Source organism: Spea bombifrons, chromosome 9 (assembly GCF_027358695.1).
Source record: "Spea bombifrons isolate aSpeBom1 chromosome 9, aSpeBom1.2.pri, whole genome shotgun sequence".
NCBI classification, from domain to species: Eukaryota; Metazoa; Chordata; class Amphibia; order Anura; family Pelobatidae; genus Spea; species Spea bombifrons.
Window position 1 is genome coordinate 40,746,658 of NC_071095.1, and position 19,097 is coordinate 40,765,754.

At 39.0% G+C, this 19,097-nt stretch overlaps 1 protein-coding gene across 1 annotated transcript in view; it reads right to left on the bottom strand.

The window, feature by feature from the left end:
• Positions 1–2,089, bottom strand: part of EML1 (EMAP like 1) — a 49,839-nt gene extending 47,750 nt beyond the window's left edge. The window contains exon 1 of the mRNA XM_053474529.1: positions 1,913–2,089. Within this exon, the coding sequence (XP_053330504.1) occupies positions 1,913–1,943 (31 nt within the window). The 5' untranslated portion in view covers positions 1,944–2,089. The remainder of the gene's footprint in view (positions 1–1,912) is intronic.
• Positions 2,090–19,097: the final 17,008 nt, after the last annotated feature.

Here is a 19,097-nt window from a genome sequence, read left to right on the forward strand (position 1 = left end):
GGCAAAAATGTCATGAACTAACTTGTGCCAAAGGTGGCATCCTGTGACAGCGCCATGTTTGCAGTCACTGAGCTCTTCAGTACGGCCCATTCTACTGCGATGTCTGTCCATGGAGATGGATGTGTGCTGGGCTGTGTGCTGCCTGTTAGCGATGGGAGGGACTGAAAAACCTAAATTAAATAATTATGAAGGGTATCTCTATACATTTGGTCATATAGTGTACCTCCTGGCCTCCACCTGTATAGTGTGAGTCCGCCTGCAGCGCTGCAGCCACACACAGCCTTCCCCAAACATCATTAATGGATGTGAAATCTAATATGTGGAAAAAATTGGTGCTCTGTCAACACAGAACAGAATATTAGTACACAGAACAAATCGCATTTAAATAATGTATGAGCCCCGTTTCTAGCCTTTTACATCTTTAGAAGAATGCCATTAATCTCTGCTAATGGAAAAGAAGGAGCACCCGAGCAATTTGTAACTGGAAATTCTGTGCATCTCGGCCAGATCCTTCTTGTAATTACGGGATACATTTAAAATAAGAGATTGTAACAGCTTAAGTGCCGCTAATTAATTTAAAAGGGACAGTAATGGATTTTACATCGCTGTATGCCGGATGGAAGTACGACATTTCCTGCAGCCTCCTAATGACATAAGCATTGCCGGCGGATATTATGTTTTTATGTTGATGTGGCGTGTGGTATGTCTAGCCATTGGCCAGATACCCGATCAGGTGTCAACAGCGCTACACGGAGACACTCCAACCGGCAGCCAACAGACCAACAGAAAGAGAAGACTTTACCGATTTTGAATTAAGCCTTGATATTAAGGGGTCAATAAACCTTTTGTTTCTTTCTTTCTTTTTATACATACATGGTCAAGTCTGTATAGATAAGTATTCTTTCAGTATATATATATATATTATTTTTTATTATTATTATTTTTTTGCTCAACACATTTTTTATTACACTCGATTTATAGTTTGAAGTGGTTGGGAAGTACACTTTTCTGCATTTTAATTAGAATTAGCCTCCTATTCACTTTTTTATATAGTTTTATAACATATTCTTTCGCTTTCACTTGTAGAATCTGCAGATGAGTTACAGACTGTGGTCAAAGGGTTGCAATAAACGGGCATGAAAGATAAAAGGTAACATTCTGACATTTTATTATTCCTGGAATGTTATCTGTATATAAACATTAGATTTTAATGCATTCTTTCCATATATATTTACTGCAGGCGTCCCCTAATCAAACCTTACATTGAGTCACTCTACTAAACTCCAGTATTTTTTAGTTGCTTCCCCCTCAAAGAAAATTTGTAAATTTTTCAATACAAAAATGATACAGATGTTACCACCGTCCATTATATATATATATATATATATATATATATATGTATCTATATACATATATACATTGAATCAGAGGATCGGGGTCCAGGGGCTTTTTGTAGAAAGTGGCAGCAAAGAGATTTCTTGTTTCTGCAGACGCTGTTGCAGCTTCACCTTCTCCATTACTAAGGGCAAGCTCGTCGGACTCCAGACCTTGAGGGCTACAGGTAGGCTGGGGTTTCTGGATATCCCAGCTTGAGTACAGGCAGCTCAATAAAATGTATGTGAAACTGGTTACATTGATTTGATTCATGTAACGATATAGAGAGTTAGGGGTCTGTGTGCAGCCCTCGTGGCACGGAGCTCCATAAGGCTGTCTGAGAGTCATGTCACTAGCCTCGGGTTCAGATCGTGGCCCCGAGCCATGTATAAGTGACAGAGATTAGTGGTACAGGATTCTAAAGAGAAAGCCGTTTGTTGGAGTCGCCGAACAGACCACAGGCCTCTTATACATAACTCTGAAATGGGAGACGGTCCCGCCGAGCAACATTCTGAGATAAAAATAAAAACGTACTCACCCACAGCTAGACCTTCGCTGTCTGACATCATCAACAAACAGAGCCTATTGGATTCGGTCCCAAAAGTGAAATAAAAGACCCCCCACACACACACAGAGGATCCCAGAAACAAAGTTTAGCTGTACGCCGTAAAGAATGCTGAAACTTCTGCAGCTCTCTGAGGCTGTCTCTGAGAGACAGCTGTGCTTGGGGTTTATGGGAGGAATGAAAAGATAAGGATGGATCCCAGTGCCAGGAGCCATCGCTATTGGTGGATATATTTGATTCATTCCCTCCCCTCGGAGTTTTCCTCTTCCTCAACACTAAACACACAAATGTAATATTAATAAAGGCTGTTTTTGAGACTGACCATAAGGCTCATGGACACGTTCTGTGTCTGACAGCTGCTCCTCTCCCTTACATCTGCTCCGCCATTAATATTGTAAGAGCCCATAGCTCAGCCAAATGATGCAGACCACAAGTCCCAGCCAAATGATGCAGACCACAAGTCCCAGTATGCGGCGCATTCTGAACACGTTAACCCACGCTTACTCACTCTGGGATTGATGGCGTAGATTATATTTGTTTCCCAGACTTGGAATCAGAGCACAAGGTAAACAATCTTTGCGTTGTGGTCTTGCCAGCTGGAACGGCATCGCTACTTACTGACGACATCGATCAACGATGTGTACGGGGTTTACTCCATCAGACTTTCTCCGAGCTTTGAGAGATTCCACTTTTACAAAACATTAATTGCGTTCTGTGTCGTTATAATTATTTTACATTGATTTATATAGCGCCATCATGTTCCGCAGCGCTGCACAGTGTTATGCAAGTAAACCTTAACGGATCTGGTATTTTAGTATTTTTTTTCCAAAGCTGTAATCACACAGAAACAAAACAAACACGTCTAGGTTTCTATAGCAACAGCTTATCAGGGCTCGGCTTTGTGTCACATGATAATTAAGCATTCCCTGGAAAATTAAAAATGAATTCTTTCTGGCAAGAGTGGGGTCATTCAACACCTCTAAGAGTTATTCTTCATTTGGTTAGTTTTATTTTTCAACCATCTAATTTATTAGATCATAAATTCTAATTTTAGCTTTAAGCCTATATTTATGCACTCCCCATTTCCAATAGGCACATATATAACACCAAAGAATATATTGCTACTTTATTTATTATTATTATATTGTTTTATATAGCGCCATCATATTCCGTAGCGCTGTACAAAGAGTAGACAGGACATAACAAGTAATATAAAACATAACAATTTGACTTTGCTCAGATGGGCTTACAGTTATAAAGCATATCAATAATAACTAACCCTGGCTAGCATTTATGTCAAATAAATTAGATTAGAATCATTAGAATTATTATACAAGACGAGATAATGGGGGAGAATATTCCCTGGGTGATTTGTATTGATCTGGAGCCAGGGATATACTAACTGTATACAAACAGCAGATATTGATCAAGGCAAAAAACAACAACCCCAAAACACAGAAGTGGGTTTTCAACCCAGATACTTATAAGCATCAAAGATGCAGTTCCACTTACGCATTACTTAGGCATTACTTACGCATTGTACCGTTTTATGCAAATAAACCTTAGCAGATCATTGATTTTATTCTTCCTCTGAAAGATTCATCCCATAAAAACATGTTTCACTTTCCAGGGGAACATCCTATTAGTACTCGCTTTTGTGTCACATGATTAACTAATGTTTCCCAGAAAAGAACAATGAATCAGGCAAAATTTTACTTTCTGGGAGAGGTTTGGACATTAAATAATTCTAAGAATAATGTTTTTATTGCTGGATTTACTTATAACAGAGTTACATTGAGCAGAGTAAGTGGAACAGCACCTTTAATAGTAAAATAACTCTCCTTTTACTAACTAAAACATAAGACTCCTGATACTTTATTACTAACCACTCAGCAAATCTAAAAAGATAAAACAGAGAGAAGCAAAGAAAACAAATTCAAAATGCCACAACCGATTATAAATACACGGTTTGAAAAACATTGTCAGTAACACTCGCCGTCCAGTTACGTCCCGGAAATATCACTGGACTGGAAATAATGAGATGCCTCCTGGTATTGTGCAGGAAGCAAAGTTCTGAGCCTTACATTAGAGAAAGAGAATAAAGAGATAAATGCTCTGTCTATTTAAAGGTTTCACACGAGTGCAATTAATCCTTTTTTTGCCATGTGTTTAGCGGGGAAATGGACCCAATACAAGTTGTATAAATCTATAGAGATCCAACATAGGCAGACATAATCTAGGATATGCAAGCCCCGACTGGCCATCTGGCACACCCGGCAAATGCCCAGTGAGCCGCTGGATGTCATCGCCACATACTCTCCCGATAGGAGTACTTTCTGAGCATGCGCATGATGGGTCCCCTTAAACCGCCTTAAAGTCTTCCGCGATGCAGGGGGCTGCTGGGGGGTTGTGAAAGAGATTCTGATGCAACGTTAGAGGTTATAGGTTATATATTAGAGTGCATATGATGGCTAGAGTAAACGATCCGAGGCAGGCAACGTGTCTGTACAAAACACCAGTGGGCATGACTTGTGGATCTATGGGTCATTTATTGAAATGTCTGCTTAATACAACAGCTAGTTTCTTTGGCAGAATGCTGTTTTGTTTCTGGTCTGATATGATACAATATGGATTGTGCATTATACTTTGTGTCTATGAAATTGACACCATTATAATGCTTCAGCAGAATCATTTTACTGGAAATCAATAACAGGGTGACCATACAGAAGACCTCACTAAAGATGATGCTAACATGGAGATAAAGTCTATTCTTTCGGTACATGCAAGAGGTCACTTTACCCTAACATGGAGATGAAGTCTAGTCTTTCAGTACATGCAAGAGGTCACTTTACCCTAACATGGAGATGAAGTCTAGTCTTTCTGTACATGCAAGAGGTCACTTTACCCTAACATGGAGATGAAGTCTAGTCTTTCAGTACATGCAAGAGGTCACTTTACCCTAACATGGAGATGAAGTCTAGCCTTTCTGTACATGCAAGAGGTCACTTTACCCTAACATGGAGATGAAGTCTAGCCTTTCTGTACATGCAAGAGGTCACTTTACCCTAACATGGAGACGAAGTCTAGTCTTTCAGTACATGCAAGAGGTCACTTTACCCTAACATGGAGATGAAGTCTAGTCTTTCTGTACATGCAAGAGGTCACTTTACCCTAACATGGAGATGAAGTCTACTCTTTCAGTACATGCAAGAGGTCACTTTACACTAACATGGAGATGAAGTCTACTCTTTCAGTACATGCAAGAGGTCACTTTACCCTAACATGGAGATGAAGTCCATTCTTTCTGTACATGCAAGACATCCATCAAGTATGAAAGGCTTCACGGTTACTCCAAGGCTTCCTCAGCAGCACACAAAATGCTGCAGATCAGTAATTCTCCAATTCTCAACTCTAACATAAGAAAAAAACTAAAAATAAAAGTGCTGGCTACCATGACAACCAATGCCGCTACATTGAAAGTTTAAGCAACAGCAGTTGTGAGAACTGACATGCTCGTAAAAAATCCAGATCTCTGCTAATATGCAGGGATCAGTGACTATGACATTGCAGATCCCCCACTGGGTTGGGTTCAAAACAATTAGCCGCCCCCCAAATTAATTTGTCAACTTCTTCAGCCAACATCATCTTTAGTGAAAAAAAAACAGCTTATAAACCAAAATACAAGAGTTTTCATGGTCTTTACTTTATAATCATGGAAGTGTATAATTACAATAAGTATCCCAAACAGGCTTAGTTAATCTGTTCCAATAATAACACTGTGAGTTTTCCTGAAACCGGTATCCCGGAAACATCCGTTCATCGAGATAAATAGGGATTATGAACATTCCCTTTCAGCTGTTTCAGTGGAGAGCAAATCAACAAAAAAAGTATTTGCCTATAATAAAGGGAGTGTGTAAAATACGGCATGTGGTCGCAGCTCTTATAGTGTTTCCTCTTTAATAAACTTGAAAATCCCTTAAAATATCGTGTAACTCCTGATCTGGCTGGAAAGCAAGAAGAAACGCCAAATCAATACAGCAATAGGGGAAAATAATGTTACAAACAAATGAAGTCGGAGAAAGACCAGGAGTAGGGAGTATTATGGAATTAATCTAGAATGATTAGACCGTTAGAAAGTGAGATGAAACAAACTCGTCAAACGTAGGACTGACTGCAGTAGGAGAAGCTGATTAAATTGAGAAAGATTTGATTATTTAAGAGAGTGCTCGGAGCAGGCAGAAGCCAGAAAATCAATAAGACATTCATTGTGCAGTGCGCACCATTCATACACGGGAGTCTAGTAATGATTTTCTGGAGGTCTCTTAAAAGGGTTAATTTAGTGTAGAGTGCAAAAGAACAGTTCTTTACACTATATTGCCAAAAGTATCGGGACGACCCCTTATAATTATTAAGTTTCGGTGTTTCAGCCTCACCCGTCGCTAACAGGTTTCAAAATCCAGCACACAGGCAGCCGGCTTCATAGACAGTAGGAGGGATTGTACTGAAAAGCTCAGTGAATTTAATGGGTTAATTGAGAAATGTACACTGAAATGTTTCAGCATCAGATCTGAAACTGAGTTTACTAATAATAAGCGTTTTTCTCTCTGGCTTTTTACAAAACGTGTGAGCGGCCTCGCTTTTACCTTTTCAGAAGGGTGTGTAGAGTGAGATCCTGTGTCTGGTTAATGGGCTGTGATCATGCTTAGCCCTTTGCAGGTACCTTCAGCTGTCTGTCCATTGCCAAAGATTTAAATTACCTTATAACGAGTGACCTGTGATGCATCACCTAATGGAATTGGAAACTGAAGCCTTAGACCAGTTATTTGTGGATTTATTCACTAAAGAGTGATGTGGCAGGAGGCTTCTTCTCATTGACTTCACTTTACATAATGAAGGACCAACACCTGAACTTCTTCTCCGAAAATAGCTTTAATGGCCCTGTAGAGAGATTCCTATAACACCTTACTAATCGAAATATGCATTAAACAGAGATTCTTGCCACATTCAAAGCAGATCCAAAAGAAGAAGACATGCAAATGGATAGTATATTTCCATATTGCAAATTATGCACTAGAATGGGTGCCTTACAGGGTTAATGTGACAAGGCCAACAGATACATTTCAAATATATTTTCTCTGCAATTTTTATATATGAAAATATAATTTTAAAACAACATCTATAACTTAATCTTTCATTTAGTCTTCAGTTAAAATTATTATTTATTGATTTATATAGTGTCATCATATGTCTCAGACCCACTTGACATCCTTTCTTTGCTAAACCTCTTGAAATCCAAAATAAGGCAAAAAAAATAACGCAGCTGATGTGTGGACGGATGCCAAAGGCCTTGACAGCCCAATGTTGGTACAAGTTGACTGCTCATTCTCTCGCATTAAATCTGCCCTTCTTGGCCGATGGAAACACATTCCTTTCCCGATCGTTCCAAAAGCTGTTTGTGTCTCATTGTGATCACCAGGGAAGCCGTGAACCATCAGTGTGAGAACAGCATCGCTACAGTGTATCATCCATCAGGCTCATAAAAGGAATCAACATGATTTAATATAACGAGCCTCACACAGCACTGACTCTATTGAATTAGTTTTTGTGATAAACGAATGAAGCTAATGAAGGACGAATGAGACTCATTCCTTTTTTTTTGCGTGCCACCTGTTTGATGAGAGAACCTGCCATGCGGTATTAGAAATATTGTTTATTTTATTTCTAGTGATTTCAAAACATAAAAGATTGTTGTGATCTTATTACGTCTCAGCTCCACAGAGCCTGGTAAATTAAATAATGTATGTGAGTTCACTGAAATGGACAAGGAAGATAAATGAATTATTGGGGGGGCTGCTTATGAAATGTATCCTTCTGTCTAGAATTATCTCATGATAAATGGTGCAGGTATCTTTATTTCCATCACATCACTCAATGTCAAGGGTAATTTACAATTTTTTCCTTCACCTAGTGTGCCGCAAACACATAGGGGGGATTCAGGGACAATTAACCAAAGCCCTTTTGTCTGCAGTTCTGAGCAGTCTGCATGTGCTACCTGCCTGAGCCACTAGGTGGCACAGTGTACGACATAGCATTATCCAAAATGTCTTGGAATGTCCCCTTCAGCTCCTACCAAGACGTCTTCGACAATGTTATGCTTCCAACTTTGCGGGAATAGTTAGGAGAAGACCCTTTTCACGTCCAGCATGACTGCCCCCCAGTACACAAAGCAATGTACATAAAGACCTGGTTGGATGAGTCTTGCGTGGAAGAACTCGACTGGCCGCACAGAGCCCTGACCTCAACCCCATCGAAGACCTTTGGGATGAACTGGAATGAGGATTTTGAGCCAGGTCTTCTTGTCCAACATCAGTGCCTGACCTCACAAATGCTCCACAGGCTCAATGGTCTAAAATTCCAAAATCCAAAATCTTGTGGAAAGTCTTCCCAGAAGAGTGGAAGCTGTTATAGCTGCAAAGGGGGACCAACTACATATTTCTGTCTATGTATTTAGTATGCAATGTCATCAAAGTCGCTGTTGGTCTAATGGTCAGTTGTTGCAATACTTTTGTCCCTATAGTGTAAATTAAAACAGCATCAACAAATTTGCTCACTTCTGCCTAGAGGGATACCAATAGCTCACCACTGATGATGCTGAAATGTACATCAGGTTTGTCTTGCGCTTTAGTTCTGGACTGATCAGACTTGATGTGCCTTCTGGGGTTGTAGCTGTTATAAATCTGTTGATAGTTGATAGGTGTATGATGTATTTATTATTCTTAACTATGGCTTGTTTTTTTGCAACTGAGTAGCGGTAGAACTGGCCATGAGATTACAGCCTTTAAAAGAAACATTGTTGGAGTTGCCTATATCCATTCATTGCTTATCATAAAATCTCGGGGACAGTATGCACAATTTACCCCTTTTTCAAGAGTCCTGAAAAGGGGGTTGCCTGAGTAAAAATTTGTTAAAATATGCCACCATTTTGACAATTTTGACACCTTTCTAGATGGGGACATTTATAGTTGAAGTCAGTTGAGTGTATAAATATAGTTCCACCGGAGTCATAACCAAACTGTAATGCGATGCACAACCCAGTCCAGATGTTCTGTTGTTTTGGGTCAATAACTTGGTTTCTTTTGCAGACTGGTTGGCAGAGTGAGCACCTGAGGGACCTGTACCTGGTTTGAGGTTGATGTAACACGGCCATAACGGCCCATCAAAATGCAGTAGACCCATGGGCATCCAAAGGAACATCTCTGGGTGGGTGTTAGCACTATAGAATAGGGGGCATTATCACTGAATTGGAGGGGCCAAGTGCCTCCAAATGCTCCTTCTGTGGATGACTATAAGTAGAGCTCCCGAGAGGTCCGTGTTACCAACACTTTGGTTCAGAACGCAGGAGCAAATTTAGAGAAGAGAATGAACAGTTGCTTCTAATGGAAATTACATTGATACAAATGGCACATGATTGCACTGTTTTGCTTTTTCTTTTTTTTTAAGTATTTGTTCATTCATTCATTTATTCATGCTTAATGTATTATGCCATTAAGTGTATTTCATGTGGAGCGTGTTTGTGTGTATCGGCTTTGGACGCAACGGGTTGGTTCACAGTGACACTAGATGCTTTTTTACAAATACAGCAACACTTTGATGTTTAACTTTTATTATCCACTATGATCTGATAGATGTATGCAGTACTTGTTATTTCTTGTTTGTTGGTACTTTTATTGAATACTGTTATAGTGAAAATGCTGATTTAGAGGAGTAAATAGTGAATTTGTGTCATATTTTTAATCACATTGACTAATACCATTAAAATGGGTTTTCAACCCCTTGCAATGTGAGTACAGGACTGGGCCACTAGGTGGTGCTGTTTCACCACAGTGTGTTTGCACTTATAGTATAGTAGCCTAGAAAGGTATAGAGCTGTACTGTGTTAGCCATAGAAAGAGAGAAAGCAAATTGGTGAATAATATGATACCTTTTTTGGCTTAACTGACCTATAATGGATTGCAAGCTTTCAAGACTATCTAGGTCTCTTCTTCAGGCTTCTTCAGGTCTCTTCATTTAGGCGTATATACCTGAAGAAGAAGACCTAGTCCTGAAAGCTTGCAGTCCATTATACGCCAGTTAGCCAATGAAGGTACCAGGATATTAGCCAGAAAATAACCAGATGATATTTGCTATCCATACGATCAGATTTCATATAACAGAAGGTGGCAATTTGTAAAGAATGAAATTAAAGTTATCCCTCACTTATGTAAGAGTAGGATAATATGTTATGAGTGCACTAAGGGTGATTGATTGTTTAAGGTTCATAAAGGTTCAGTGGTGTAACTACAGGGGTCACAGTGGCTATGGGTCTCGTGGCTCTAGGAGGCCCGGAGCGATCCCTTGTTCCTGTCTCTTTTTATGAATTAAAATAGTTTAGAAAGGGTCGTTCTGACCTGGACTGCACCAGGGACTCTCAGGGTTTGACCCTGAGTCTCAGGGCGAAGGGGCAGATTCTCAAGACTCCCAAGCTTTTGCTACAGTATGTGATGGATGATATCCCTGCTTGAATGCAGGTGACTTGATGAAGTATCTACTTTAAACAAGGACAAGTCAAGTTTTCCTTGAGGAATGATATTAGCCATTAGGTTAACACATTTTTTTGAGTAACTACACCAAATTTTCATGATGGGCTATTAAAGTATTCATATTTCAAAAGTCTCAGGATCAACTCATCTAGAAGGTTCCCAGGTGTAGTCATCTAGTTTCTACCACATTCTTTCTCTAAGGTCTATCACACCCCCACTCTATCACCCATCACCTATCACCTATCTATACTGTCACTTCTGCTGTGTGTCCTGTTCCATGTGTTTTGTGTCCTCTTGTTATTAACAGATTAGTGTGTTGCTTTGAGTTTTATTGGAAGAGCTGGTCTGTTGTCCTGACCTCCCGGAAACCCTAAGTTCACAAGACATGTCATCCTTCCCACCGTGACCTGATATTTGCACGTTTTCAAATAAAGCAGGTCAAAAGGTCAGATTGCCTTCTTACGCCAAGACTGTTCTTCTCTAGGCCCTGATGTTCTACCAAGAACCCTGAGGACATCAGCATTATCCAAAAAAAATCATAAATACAACAAGGTTCAGATAGAGCATTGTGTCACTCTGATGCTCCTTCATATTAAAATCAGTGCAGGAGTTGAGTTAGTCTTTTGTTGGGAATCCAGCTTTTATAATTGCGTGTTAGAGAGGTGGTTGAGTCTTCTTTACATGCATGATCGGAGCCTCCCAAGTTCTCAAGTTTGATATGTCTTGCTTATTTCATGCCAACTATTACAGGAGCCAGTCAACAGTCAAACTGATTCCCTGCAATGAATACTTGACCAAAAGCCGTTACACTGTTACTTGTCCTTCAGTTGGCTCCTGACGTTCTTCTATGTTCTTAAGTGCTTTCTCGCTTTGTGGTTGGGTTCAGTACTTAATAATTGCATATTTTTCATTATCTTTATAACATACCGCCTAAGTGTCTACACTGGAGCCAACTCCCTCTTTCTTACATCTCATCTATATATATATATATATTCTTCTAAATACTTTACTTGGTTACAGTTATCAATAGGTCATAGACAACCTCTGTAGAGCCCCATAGTCAAGCAAACAATGCTATTGAGAACCACGCAGACATACGACCCAGATATTAAGAGGTATTTATGGTGAGATAATTTGGGGGTATTGTAACGTTACTGGATGAGGTGCTGCAGTGGATTTTTGGTTGTGCCCCCCAGGCAGGTTTAAACCAGGTATTAGCTACGGGGTAGGTATTTTCAGAACTAATTGTAGTTTACTGTTAATAACACTATCACTGATTAAAGTAAAACAGTTACCAAGCCGTCTGCCTTTGATGTTTCAGTACAATGACCTGATTGTTTTTAACTATACAATATGAGCATTTAATCTATACCTTCACTCTAACTTTGTGATTAACCCTTCAGGCACTTAAAAGCAGACATGTCTTTTTTTTCAGAGGTCACAAAGGGCGAGCTGTCCAGACTCCAGTTTAACTAAGATGCTCAGTGAGATAGCAAGGATAAGAAACAATGGTAGTGATTCTAGTGTATAATTTTAAAAGTGATGCTATTACCATAGCAACCGAGTAATAACCCGTGATAACATCACATTTTTAAATTTTGTACTATTTTCACTTTTTATATATGACTAAGTCAACTTATAAGCACAAGACTTCAATAAATACACCCTTACGAAGTAAGCATACTAATACTATAAGAAACCTACTCAAATGCCAAAGAATAAAAGCGGCTAAAACACGATTAATTAGGTAATCTATGCTAGACACAGACTTACAAGCAATAGATATAATTATGGTGAAAGCAGAAAAATGTCAACAGAGATGCTTTGATCCATGGATTTATATTTATGAAAATAAAAAAACCCTATGGTTTACCAGGGCCTTTAAATTACCCCTCATTCTGTTTCACATATATGACATCATCAGTGTCTTACATCAAAATGTTAACAATAACAATATATATCGCTCGTCACACAACTTGTAAAGATGAATGTTACCTTAAAATACGGGACACCATTGTATGTTAATTTAAAGAGCAAATACAGTACAATACATTGGGTTTTGGTGTGGAAATATGATGTATAGCTTTTAGAGAAAGGTATGTGGGACTACCATGCTTAAATCAGGACACTTGGTGGTATGACCTGGTTGCTTGTTTGTTTAAGTCAATTTACCATGACTCCCTTGGCATGCTTTCCTTTTTTTTTTTCCTTTTTCCTTTTTTTAAGCTCGTTGTATAAAATTGACTTACATCTTTAAAGTCCTTTGAGGTCTAATAAACTCTGAGGAGCATGTGAGTCTCTAGCTGGATATTAGGGAGTGACACCGATGTCCTTCATCTTCATCCCTTGCCAGCATGGCTTCCAGACCACATGCATTAATGTCCCATTGCCCCGAAGAATTTCAGATCTACCCCCTCATGCAGTTTCTTGATCAGTATCCCCTCCTTTCTCCCTTTCCCTCACTTTTACACCAGATTTCTCCATTGCCTACAACTATTTCTCATTTTGCCATCACCCTGTAAGGCTGAATGTCTATCTCTGTCCACTCCCTACTCCCCAGTGCAATTTGTCCCTCGCACAATCTACTTTAGCCATCTCCAACGTGCCATCACCTCTCCTTTCGTTCTGCTGTTAATGTTGATCATGCAGTATAACATTGCGTTGTCCCACATTTCACACTCTGCTGCCTCAGCCAATCAATAGGCAAACAGACCCTGAAAAAGTAGTGTAATATATATGTTTGAGAGGTCTATCCTCTTCTCCTGACCATTACCTTGTCATCATTCAGGTGAGACTCTCACTATGTACACTGGAGAGTGGATAAACAAAACCATTCCCAGGATAGGTGTGTTAGGCCAGTTTCTGGCCATTACACATTACAACGTATAACATTACCGTTAAAAATGTTTCTCAAGGGCCCGCATTCTGGCTTCCACTCATGCATGTGCAAGCGATCAAACAGAGTGAGGGTAAGAGAGAATGAGACGGGTGCATTAGGAGGATGTGGGCGAGACGGTGAGACAGAGGTTATGGGAAATTAGTTTTAATGGCTTTGAGATCCTGCATTCATTTAAAGCCCATTTCTAACTAGCTTATAGGCTAGAGACAGCCAAGATTGTCTCATTCATGTTAAAAGGTAGGTTCTGGTGCCGTTGGACCCAGCGTTAGTATCCAGCCTTGGCGCTGCCTATAATGTATGTGCGTCTTGCCCTTGGTTTGAACTTTTCCTTGCTATTCATGAGACAGTACTTATATTTTTCAGCGGCCTGTAAGATAAAGCCGTATTAAATGCATTCAACGTATGCAATAAAGTTCCTTTGATGACTTCAGAGAAAGAAGAACAATAGCTCAGTATATATCAGTAAAAAAAATTAATTCAGTATGAATATTGAAAGCGAAGATAAAATTGACAAATGTCATATCAGTTTCCAAGGCTGCGTTTTGGGCTCGTAATTTCTTTGGAGTTATTTGATCTTCAAACAGGACTTTCATATAATTTATTAAAAATTCTTTACTAGCATCTTCTAGCCAGGAAGTTTGGGGAGTTTTCAGTGAGTCATCCCTATGAAGTTTAGGATGCTCCTCTAGCCAAGGATTTTAATTCTTTCAGGAATCCACTCAACTTTTTGGGGAGCTGTGAGGACCTCTGGAAATTGGGTAAAACATAATATAGCTTTAAATTGCCTGAAATAATCATAAGTTGCCCCAAATTCTCTAATAGGTTGACTAAGGAGGCAGTTCAAGGGGGCCATAGCCCTTCTGTTACATACCTGGGATCGCCCTGATCAGCTGGGATATGACATCATACCCCGGCAGTCAGGCGGTGGTCGCGTAGATAATTGGTAGGGGGTCAGCGCCCAGCCATGTTACATCAATGGTGTCCAAATCTTTTTAATCTATTTTTGATATATTTTTCCATCAGCGTTTATGGACTCAATGCCAACTATGATTTCTCTTTGGTAACATGGCCATGATTGTAAGTTCTTCTGCAGTCTGCAGATTAGTGCTACCTAAACGTTAATATTAAATTGGGATGAGAGATTAGTAACGCGAAGGTGTCCTTTTATTTACAATAACATTTCGAAACAAATCTGAACTATGACATCAATGCTTCGGTTGTAGGTATACAGTATCTACTAAGAGGTGAAAGGTTGGAGGGTGAAAACACTTACTTCAATCATTGTTAAACTCGCCATGATGAATCTGGCCTTGGTTGTGGCCAGTGGTAACTAGAATATATTTAGTTATAATTATAACAATAATGTATTATAATAATTTTTATTTTATAATTATTTCCATTATTTTTTAAAATTCTATAATCAAATCCTGCTATTTCTCATGTTCTCTGAAAATCAGTAATTATTTTTTTAAGCTTTTACAGTTCTGGGATTAATTCAGACTCTTTGGAAGAATTTACAGCATTTCTTTACAAAAAAAAAGAAATTTTGTGTTCTTTGTTTCTTTCTTTTTTTTGGCCAACAAACTAAAGCCGGGGTAACATGAGACGTTTTAAAACGTAATCCAAGGAAATAGCCTGCGATGGAAAGAAAATTGTTATTTCGAAATATGATTTTTTGTATTTGTAAAATTCTGCCAATTTGGACATCGTACTTGACATCGCATCTTCTGTATAATGTCACAGAGAGACACACACACGACAACAACTCCCAACATTCACAGCCAGGGAACTGCTGACTTGTTTTTCAAAAAGATGATTAGTGGTCTACGGCTCAAAGGTTATTTGAAAAGTAATAATTACATGTCCTTTTGGTCTCTAACCCTAAATCATCTCAGTATGACCTAAAATTTGTTTGTGACGCTAATCCCTCCGTCCGTCTCTCCTGCTCAGATGTCTTTTCTAGGCCCTCTGAATGCTTGCCAGGTAAGAGTGTATCACGGTGTTCTACGGCCCTAAAAGACACACAAGTCTTCTTCTAAATGCCTTACACAATTCAACTACATTTCCAAAATGTTTGGCCAAGTCACCCATGTAAGCACATTTTGCATATAAACTGTTTTGTTAATCTCATTCAAAATGATTCAGGTCTGGGCATATCATGCCGAAAGCAAGACTAACCTCAGTTAGAATATGCATGAGGTTCTTATCTGATTACGTATTGCTTCTGTACATCTGGTGAACTAAGAAAATGAGGTGACACACAGTGAAAAGGTATACCTGCAGGGAAAGACTAGCGAGAGAATGAGAGAGAGAGAATGTGATAGAAGTGGGAGAGATGAAATGCAATAAAGAAGTGCTATGGAGTGGGAATGAAAGTGTCAAGGAGAGAAGTGTTGGGGGGACAGAGAAAGGAGGTTGGGTGTGAGAAAGTGCTGAGCAATAAGTATGAATGAGACATGAAGAGTAGAGGATGATTATATTTAAAGTGAAGATGTGTGAGGGATAAAGAATGGGATTATATTTGAGTAAAGATGTGTGAGGGATAAAGAATGGACATGAATATATATAGGAAAGGAGACTGAGGGGGTGTGAAAGAGACAGGAAAAGGATGAGAAACTTTGTGCATAATAGTGAAAGAGTCAGGGAAAATGTTAGCGGAAACAAGAGCAGAGAATATTGAGGATGCATTAAGGAGAGAGGAAGCAAGTGAAAGAGATTGTGGAAGGGGCCAGTTTGAGGAAATGAGAGGAAGACAGAAGAAGAGTGAAGGAGACAATTAGAGAAAGTTTACTTGGAAGAATGAGAAGAGAAGTTGAGAGAAGTGAGAGAATGAAAGCATAGAGGAAATATTAAGTTAGAGGATGTGTGTGTAACATAGTTAAGTAACACTGCGTTTTTTTTGTTTGTTTTTTAATATGGCCACCCTTGTCAGGAAGTTAAAGTGTATTAGTTAAGTATCAGTAGAGACATATGGATGGTATGGTAGTGATAGACTGAGCACGGCTGCAAGTAAAGACGTGGAAAAAAATTCAAGTTGTGAGATGATGGGAATTTATGGGAGAAATATGACAATGACCATCTGAATCCCAGCCTAGATAGAAACGTTCCTTTTTGGGGAATTGTTCTAAAATATGGGAAAAGGGAAAACGTTTGTGATGTTATTACACGCACTACGGGCTCCAAAGCTCATAGCCCAGTAGCTTTTGATGAAACTGCCATTGTCTTTAGCCAGTATAACGAAACCTGTAGCTGCCCAGCTGTTGGACTAAATGTTAATAAACATCTGTCAACAACAGCTGGTGAAACACAAGCTGCCGGCTCCCTGATCAAAATAATTTATCATGTCCTTTTTCTCTTATAAGTCTTTGGCTTGCCCTCCTTGCTAGATCCAGTTCTTATTGATTTCTTAATGTTTGAGAACCCTTCAGAGTGGGTTCCATTGGTTTACCCCAAGAATTATTTGAGCTCTTCAAAGGGAGTTGAGTTAATTTGCAAACAAATGGTCATCACTGCAGAGAAAAAACAGAGGCAGTCATTATCTGAGCTGATTCCTGATCAGGACTTTGTATCAGAAGACTTTGTGGAGGAGCTGATCTCTCTGTGTACAGTGTGCACAAGTGTCAGAGGGGGATGTTATCAGTAGACGGCAAACAGGGATACCACCTATATCAACACTAGTTTACATAACAAATCATACATGTCATAGGACATGGTACATGTACATGATTGTCTTCATAACCTCTCCATCAACTGAGAGGTTTAAGGACCTCAACTAAGGACCAGGTTGTCCTAAGAACTCTAGTGAGATACTAATAACTATCATATCGGGGCATTCACCATATAGTTTATATGTTTCGCTTTGTATTATTGCTAAACTATTCAAATAAAAGGCTGAGAAAGTGTTGGGAAGGTAAACACCCTGTACTGTAACTTATAATGTTAGTATGATATACATACAGCCAGAAGGTTGTGACCTGATTGGACTTTACCAAGTAGACTTAAAAGGGACAATAAAAACGATATATACATGGATGTCAAACTGGAGGCCAGACCCAGTCTAGATTTTCTGGATAACCCAGCATGACGAATGGCAGCTCAATCAAAAAAGTTTCAACCAATATAATTTGTGTTCAAAGCTAGGATTTACCTAAATCTTCTTTAACACCTAAATATATATTTGCACGCCATCCAGATACTGCTGGGAGGGTTGGATGCAATCGGAATAAATTTGAGCCTCATGGGCACCCTGAATATCTAGCGCAAGCTATAGTTACCTCTCCGAGTACGGCTTAAAGCTTTCAGTTTGCACATCTATAACAAAAAAGCAATGCGCTGAATGAATAGTTCAGTGAATGGATGAACAATTTCGCTGCAAGACAAAGCAAAGCCCTGTGGGGATGACTTGAATTAGTGTCGTGGTGTGTTCTCTCCCCTGTAGCTCTGACCAAGCAACCATATAGACCAAGCAATGATTTACCGCCCCCCATCTAGTTCTGTGTAATCCCAGTCTAATAGAACTAAATGTATATTGAACCTATAGGCATTCCCTGAACACATTAAGTAGTCACAGCAGAGGGCATTCACGCAACACCTATTTTATTACTATGTAAAGCAGCCATTCTCTCTAATTGATTGTGTCAATAGAGAACTTTTCTAGCTTCTAATGGAAATTCTAGGCTTTGTAAATGTTAAGAAACAATGGCTGATTGATAGCGGAAATAAAACAATAGCATTTGAACGTTGGAGTGTGGTTGCTTAACTAATTTACAGTTTCATTAACATTAATGCACCTATGGTTTTATTGTTTTGTTTAGCCTTCTTATTTGTTTAGTATAAGTTGTAAACATCAAAATCCTTAATATCTATGATTTGCTTTTAAATTTTGCTGTCTGAACGGTATGAAGGAGTCAGGAAAGACTAAGGGATCGCAGTATGTAGGGCTTGGGGGGAGGGGTGGAATATAAACATTTAAATACTTAAAAGGATTTAACAAAGTACAGAAGGTAAGTTTATTTCAAAGGAATAAAAATGTTGGAACAAGAGGCCACAGAGGCTTACATGTAATGTAAGAAAGTTTTACTTTACTGAGAAGGTGGTAGATAAGTGGAACAGTGTCCAACAGAAGTGGTAGAGGCTAATAAAGTGATTGGAGTTAAACATTCATGGGGTAGGGGAAAGCTATCCTGAATCTCAGACAAGATCAAGGACTGATTACAACCTTACATCAGGAAAAAATGGGTGGGCTAGATGGGCCGAATGGTTATCTACTGTAAAAATGTATGTTTCTATTTAGAACCCTTTGTCAGTTTTCAAAACAAGACATAAAGCATCCTTTACGCTTATTAATGTCAATATAACATATTGTTGTTCATATAACATAACACCAGGTAACTCAATCTGCTTATTAAAAGTTTTTATTTACACAATCAGGCTTAAATAATCACATTTAAAAATATCTTTCATTGAAAGTACATTTTCTACCCATGAGGTAATAATACTGAAAGTATCTACACATGTTCCAGTGTGTAGCTTGTGTGCTCTTAACATGAAGGTCACTTAAAATTAGTATGTTGTATTTACAGCTAAAGTCCGTAGCAGGCTGAATGCCTGAGGTCACCCGTGCTTCGAATTGATACATTGCTTATATTTGCTTAGGAATGGATTACACTTTTGACCAATC